At 43.9% G+C, this 7,567-nt stretch overlaps 1 protein-coding gene across 1 annotated transcript in view; it reads right to left on the bottom strand.

Moving 5' to 3' along the window:
* Nucleotides 1-7,567, bottom strand: part of GPD1L (glycerol-3-phosphate dehydrogenase 1 like) — a 51,662-nt gene that overhangs the window by 26,956 nt on the left and 17,139 nt on the right. The window contains exon 3 of the mRNA XM_011361291.2: nucleotides 1-89. Within this exon, the coding sequence (XP_011359593.1) occupies nucleotides 1-89 (89 nt within the window). The remainder of the gene's footprint in view (nucleotides 90-7,567) is intronic.

The following is a 7,567-nucleotide window of genomic DNA, read 5'->3' as shown; positions in this document are numbered from 1 at the left end:
TCGCAGATTCTGTGGATGAATTGGTGGGGAATGACAAACACCAGTAGGTCTGCATCCTGCACTGCCTCGTTGAGGTTTGAGACTGCAACCTATCATGGCAAGGAGGAAGAAATGCTTATTTCCATACCAAAACACACAGAACCAAATTATTTCATTTGCTGACCCTTTATTGGATGCCTACTATGTACAGAGTGCTGTGCAGACAATCAAGGCAAGTGTGGTGTGTGCTCTGCCTTTCTCATTCGTGGCAAGCAGCTGAAGCCAGGAGGGTCCTGCCTCTGTCACTTACCAGCTGGGCAAGTGATCTACCCTCTCCATGCCTCAGTTTCCTTACCTGTAAAAGGAAGTCATCATAACACTGTGGGTTGTTCTCTGTTGCTCTCCTAATCCCCAATCCATTTTTCTGCCCTTCTTTGCCCCACTCTGTTTCCTAGGAGGCCGTTTTCTGTGGAGTGTTTCCCCTGTGTGCCCTTGCTCTCTGCCTTCCAGATGGTTTCAGCCAAAGTGGGACAGTGTCAGGAGATCCAGGTGGAAGAAGAGACAGATCAGGGCATTCATGAGCCTCCTGGTCCACTCCTGCCCAGGTGTGCAGGGGTGCTGGCTTGGCTTCATTTTAGTTATACCTCCTGTCTTGCACATCTCTAAGCTCTGGTCAGGCTGGTTTGGTGACACGTCTGCCCCCTTGCCCTTTCAGGGGTAGCCATGCCTTCCTGCTGCTACTTATCTCTGAGCACCTCATCAGGCTCTTTTGATTCCCTTGACTCTATCCCTACTGCTACAGAGCAGTGCCTGGCACCTGGTATGCATTTAATACATGTCAACTATTATGATGATTTCTTTCCTTCAGATAAGTACGAAAATGGGTTTGAAAATTTAACATGGGTGCGCACGCGTGCGTGCGCGCGCGCGCACACGCACACATACACGGGCAGAGATGAGGGCATCTAGTGATGGCAAAGGGTCATATAGTCTGTTGCAGAGACTGCCTGTTGTTGCCCAATGTCTGTTCTCCTCTCTCAACAAGAGAACCTCTGCTTTGGGACTAGGCTCAGAAATGCCTGGAAGAGACGCTACATTTCCCAGTTTCCCTTGCAGCTAAGTGCCCCCTGCGATTAAGTTCTGACTAATGGGGTCTAAATGGAAGTGCTGTGTGGGACTTCTGGGAAGTGCCCTTAAAGGCATTTCTTCCTCCTTTCGCCAGAGGAAATGTAAAGAAATGGCTAGAGTTCAAACAGTTATCTTGGACTATGAGGAGGGAACCAAATGCTGAGATGGCAGAACAGTAGGATAAAGAGTCCCTGACGCCATGATGCATCGTTAATATGATGGGCATCTTTTACATAAGGGGAAAAAAGCAAAAGTTTACTCTGCTTAGGTCACTTTGTTATTTTAGGTTTTCTGTCACATGACCTTGAAACTAACTGTAACTGATACAGTTCCCATCGAGCATTCCTGGTTCCCAAAAGGGACTTGGAGGAAGACTGTTCTCTGAGGAAGTGCTATCTGCCATAGGAACGTCCTTCAGGATGGGTAAGCCGTCTAGGAAATCATTGGGAGTTGTAATAGAGAACATCAATTCCTCACCAAAATTCCTTCTCTTCTTCCTGTAAGCTGGTCACTGGTCACCTAGGTAGGGATTGCATTTCCCAGCAGCCCTTGCAGTAACACAGGGTCATGGACCAAGTTTCATCAATGGAATGTGAGAGGGAGCATTGCACACCACTCACGGCTCAGAGCCCTTAAAACGGGGGGCCACTTCCTCCATTCTTTCTCGTCCCCATTTCTGCTAGTTGAAACCCATGGCGACCCAGACCTAGAGATGGCACAGGAAATGATGAAGAAAGAGGGGACCAAGAATAATGGTGTGAAGAAAAGGTGCTAGACCTTAGTTAGGTTAGAGAGAAAGAAATCCCTTTGTTCTTGAAGTCACATTATTACCATGTCTCTTATCTCTTAGCAAACTCTCTAACCTAATACATGTGCCAAGAATTGCTCCTTCATTCAGAGAATTCCCCAAGGAAATCTATCTGAAATTATTTCATTCCCTTATCCCTTTGGTTCATATGGAAGAGTTCCATAATTTCTCAACCACCTGATCCATTCTCCTTTCTAGCAAAAGTACCCCTAGATTTCATTTCAAAAGCTACTGCTTCACCATTTTAACCACAGAATTTGTGTGGAACTGGCCCCTCCACTGCTCCACACAGATGGTCCTTAACTTGCTCAAGCCAATGAGCACATAAAGCAGTTGGAGCCACGGAGGTGTTTGCTGGGGCTTTTTCACTCTAATGCAGTAGATACTGGGTGTTCCTTTGAATGGTGTGGAATGACGGTGTGAGTTCTGGAACAACTACAACCATTTTGCAAATGTGGTGGGGAGAACCCAGACCTGCCAAGGGGCTCCCATGTGAATGAAGCCAACTTTGTGGAAGGCAGAGCAAAGAAACAGGAAAACACGGGGCCTGTTGACATTTAAACCACTAGTTCAGGCTGCACCTGAAACCAGCCCTACCTGGATTTTTAGTCACATGAACCAAAACATTTTGTTAACTTAGGTTGATTTGAATGGCACCATGCAGAGTTATTCCCTGTAGCAAGCAGATCATAACCCAAAGCTTAGCACTTCTCCCTCTTTATTCAAATCTCTAAAGCAGGGGCTTCTCCAGATTGGTAACTTAGGCTGGGTAGCCATAAGTGACAAGGACTCATCACCAAAAATCTACCCGCTTATTAGTTCCCTCACATTGGAGATTCTCTCTCTTCCAAAAAAGCATTTTATTCTATTGCATTAGCCTCCTGATGTCAACCCACAATTACTCTGTTTGTCCCTAATTGGCAAAGCTCATTATTCTCTTTTATATTTGCCTGTGGTCCCCCCACCCCCACAAGCCTTCATAAGCACTCTGACCCCTCACTCCCCCTTACGTTACTAGCCTTACTCAGGTGGGGACTTCTAAGACTTTCTCATACAGAGCCTGGCAACCTCAACTTTAATTCAAACATTTCTTTTTCTCTAGACTTACTGTTTCTCCTCTTGCCCATTTATTCTCTCTCTCTCCCTCTCTCCCTCTCTCTCTCTCTCTCTGTCTCCCCCCCCACCCCTCTCTCTCTCTCTCTCTTTCTCACACACACACACACACACACACACACACACACACCCACACGCACACACACACACCCCTTCCCTCCCTTTCAGTCTTTTCAGGGCGTTTCCCAATATGGTGAAACAGAAAAGATACCAGAATCAATGAGAAAAAAAATGTACATTAGAGTCCCACATCAGCAAGTGATCAACTGTGTGACCTTGGACAAGTGACTTATCTTCACTGAGCTTAGTCTCCCATATAGAATGGGGATAAAAACCACCCTTTCCACCCAGCACTTTTAGAGTACTTTCAAACTACGTCAGTGATGGTGCTTTGAAATGATATAAAACAAAAGAGATTCTTCATCAGAAAGATCCACCCGTCCCCTATGACTTCTTAACTTTTCAGGAGTCAGCCCATCCCCATGTCCCTTGTTAAAAACCATTCGCAAGGAAGTTGCCCGCTGGGCCAGATTTCTTCCTGTCTCTTACATTTCCTTCGTCATTAAATCAAAGAAGAACCTGCAGTTGACCGGGTTGGCTGAGAATGTGACGTGTCTCTAGGACAATAGTCTGGAGACTCGCTCACCACGTACAGACATCCTTCTACTCTCCGTGGGAGAATGCTTAGAGTTTAACCCACAGCAGCAACGTGGCAACGTGTAAGCTGAGCTGATTTTCAATGGAGCACACGGTCCATTCACAGAACATTATTCCTCCTGTGCAGTATCACAACAAGCTCTCCTCAGCTAACACGTTAACTTGAATACCCTCTCTCAGAATAAATCCTTTAGCTAGGCCTCTATCCCATCTTTTACTCTAAACGAAATCAAGACCCTGCTTGGGAAATGCTGATCTATTTCACAGGGGTCCTGCCCAAATCTGAGAGTGTCTACCATTAAAGATCCCGATATATGTTGGGAAAGACAACTCAGAATGAAAGGGCTTACCTTTCACTGGCAAAGAGGACAAATAATCAAATCAGAACTAAGGCCTACTTAATGCCCAGACTTTCAGAAATCCATGGCTCTTCATCTAAGTTAATAAAAAAATCAACAATAAATAAAGTCATTTAAAATAGACCCAGTAAAGTCTGTGTGGACAAGCCTGGAGGTTCTTTTGTAGCCTCCTGGACTAGTTATCACCGTGCAGTGTGTGAGCATCTTGGCCTCGCTCTTTCTCCAGTTAGCTAACTGGACACCACAGCAACTCAACTACATTCTCGAGGGAATGAGGACTTGGATTAAACTCAATGGCATGAGTTAAAGATGGCAAAGTACTAGCTGGCACACAGTAGAGGTTCAAAAATACTGTGGTTCCCTCCTGTTCTCCTAACTTCGATTTCTGCCAAGATCATAGGTGAAATTCACATCCTTGGCTCCGCATTCAGAAGAATGATCCTCAGATACAGACAACCTTATCTGATGATTCTTATATAAATATGGCATGTTGGTACATGAGGTTGCTTCTAAAAAACAAAAAGACAGCTGTTAAGTGCCTGGATTCCCCAACTACTAGTAATATAAATTTATTATGTAGACAGTGGTGCCCAAACTGTGGTTCCTGAACCAACAGCATCCCATCACCTGAGAACTTTTTGAAATACAAATTCTCAGCCTGGATCCAGTAATTCACCTTAAGCAATCCAAATGATTCTGAGCAACGCTTAAATTTGAGGAGCACCACTGAAGATTTCTCCTCCAATTTTCAAAAAGTTAAACCCAGGGAGGAAAGAGTTAATGGTGAGGTTCTCAATATTCTAATTTTCAGAAGCCTTTTAGCCAAAATTAATAGATATTATCACAACCCTATTACATAACCAAAAGTAAATGGTCATTTTTTAAAAACTGTTTTGGCTTAAACTTATATCGCATAGGCTACCACCTAAAGCACTGAAACGACACTCTTCACTCCGGTTTGTCCTCCACCACTTCCACTGTCCCTGGCAACCATTTAGACCACAAATAGCACCAGTCACTACTCTACGTACTGAAGAAACAGTAGTGAATACAGGCCTATGCCAGAAGCCAAATTCAAAGAGTCGGTGAGAACGACTAACCTGTAAACTGAATTTCAAAACTAAAAATTTTCCCGCTTCAGAGGATACCATCAAGAAAGCGAACACTCACAGAAAGGGAGAAAATACTTCTGAATTGTAAATCCAAAAACAGACTTCTATCTACTATATATAAAGAATTCTTTCAACTCAGTACTAAAAAGATAATCCATTTTTTTTGAAGAAGGCAAAGGATCCAAATACACATTTCTCCAACGAAGACATACAGGTACACGGATGCCCAATAAGCACGTTGGATGCTCAACACTGTTCGCTGCCAGCCAAATGAAAATCAAATCCACAACAAAATACCACTTCGCATCCACTAGGATGGCTAGGACTAAGAAGTTATATAATAATAAGTTGATAAGGCTGTGGCGAAACTGGAACCCTCGCTGCTGGTAGGAATGTATAACGGTATAGCCACTTTAGAAAAATAGTGGCAGTTCCTCAAAGTTACGCAGTTACCATATGACCCAGCAATTGCACTCCTAGGTATACACACAAGTGCACTGAAATCATGTTCACATGAAACACTGTACATATTTACAGCAGTATTGTTCATGGAGCCAAAAAGTGGATAAACAAAATACGGTATAGCCATAATATAAAATATTATTCAACCATAAAAAGGAGTGAAGTACTGATATATGCTAGACTGTGGATGAACTTTGAAAACATTGTGCCAAATGAAAGAACTCCGTCACAGAAGACTACGTACTGTATGGTGTCATTTACATGAAATGTTCAGAATACGCAAATCTAGAGACAGAAAGTAGATTAGTGGTTGCTTGGCGGGGGCAGCGGGGAGAGGGAAGAATAGGAAATGAGGTGACTGCTAAAAGGAATGAGGTTTCTTTTAAAGGTGATGAAAATATCCTAAAATTGATTGTAGTAATGACTGTACAGCCCTGAAGGTACTAAAAACCACTGAATTGTACACTTTAATAGGTGAATTGTATGGTCTGTGAATTAGTAAAGCAGTTAAAAAAAAAAACGTGGCAAGGCTTAGAAGACAGAGATGAGAGGCAATGACGACTATATTTCATAGAGGATGCTGCAATCATAAATCCTGGTGTCACAATAAGGTTCACTGAAAGCTGGAGCAAAAAGGCAGAAGAGCTCACCAGCTGGATAAGTGCTAAACTCAGGCCCTGGACAGAGCTATAAAACGAGATCAACAATTTTTATCTTGCAGTGGCGGGAAATCAGTGTTCTTTCCATTCAGGTCTAAGAAGAAATTGAAAACCCACATTGTTCTAGCTTACAGTGAGCAGGTGCTGACCTGGGGACATCTTTGGTAAAAAAATTCCCACGTAGAGGGGGTCACCAGATGAGCATGGATCTGGAGAAGGATTAGGCGGGCAGCGGGTTAGGTGCCCCGAGCACAAAAGACTCATAGTCTCCAGTCAGCACATCTACTGACATCATAAATAACAATCCTAGGTTGATGGAAATGTAACAAGTCTCTACCTGCTTGAATTCCTAAGATAAAAATGATTAAAGCTAACTTTTTAGTTCCAGATCCACATTTGCTCTAAATCAGCAGTCCCATACCTTTGTGGCACCAGGGACCGGTGCTCCTGTGAGAATCTAATGCCTGATGATCTGAGGTGGAGCTGAGGCGGTGATGCTAGTGCTGGGGAGCGGCTGCAAATACAGGTGAACCTTCGCTTGCTCCCCCACCACTCACCTGGTGCTGCGTGGCCCGGTGCCTAATAGGCCATGGACCAGCCGGCTGGGGACCCCTGCTCTAGATGAGCCAATGTTTCTGTCTGATTTTTTACCTTAAAATAATGGTAACAACATTGCTCTTGTCTAACACTAGTTGACTTTTTAAATGACTGAGATATGTGGAAAAACTCTGAAATAAACATACAAAAATAAAATGAAACAAACCCCTGGCTTTTAATGAATGGTTAACATTAAACGACTTATGTAGACCATCTCATTTACTCCTCACAAAACCCCTGTAGGGGTAAGGCCCCAAGAACAGCCAGCCCATTTTACCAGGAGTGGGGTTGCCAGGCTCAGTCAGTGAGCATTAGAGCCCAGGCTCTCTGACTCTAAGGGTGTGTCCTTCACAATTCGCTGTCTCTCAACTTTGGAAATTATTTATTATGTGCCATTTTGTAAGTTCAATTCAAGAATACAGAAAGTATAAAGAAAAAAATCAACACCTGTGTACCTTTCACCAGCTTAAGAAATAAAACTTTCCAATACCTTGAGTATCCTCCTCCAAGCAATGGCAAGCATGTGGAGCAATGTGAGTTCTGAAACACTGCTGGGGAGCGTAGACAGCCACCCTGGAAACCAGTGGTGTGATCTGGTAAATGATAGACATGCACTGCCTGGCACCCTGCGACCCCACCGCTGAGACATGTACAAGGCTGTTCCCGGGAGCACTGTCCATCACAGCAGACAAC

The sequence above is a fragment of the Pteropus vampyrus genome, unplaced genomic scaffold, assembly GCF_000151845.1.
Source record: "Pteropus vampyrus isolate Shadow unplaced genomic scaffold, Pvam_2.0 Scaffold1, whole genome shotgun sequence".
Lineage (NCBI taxonomy): Eukaryota > Metazoa > Chordata > Mammalia > Chiroptera > Pteropodidae > Pteropus > Pteropus vampyrus.
The sequence above is the reverse complement of the archived record's forward strand: the minus strand, read 5'-3'. Positions and strand labels throughout refer to the sequence as shown.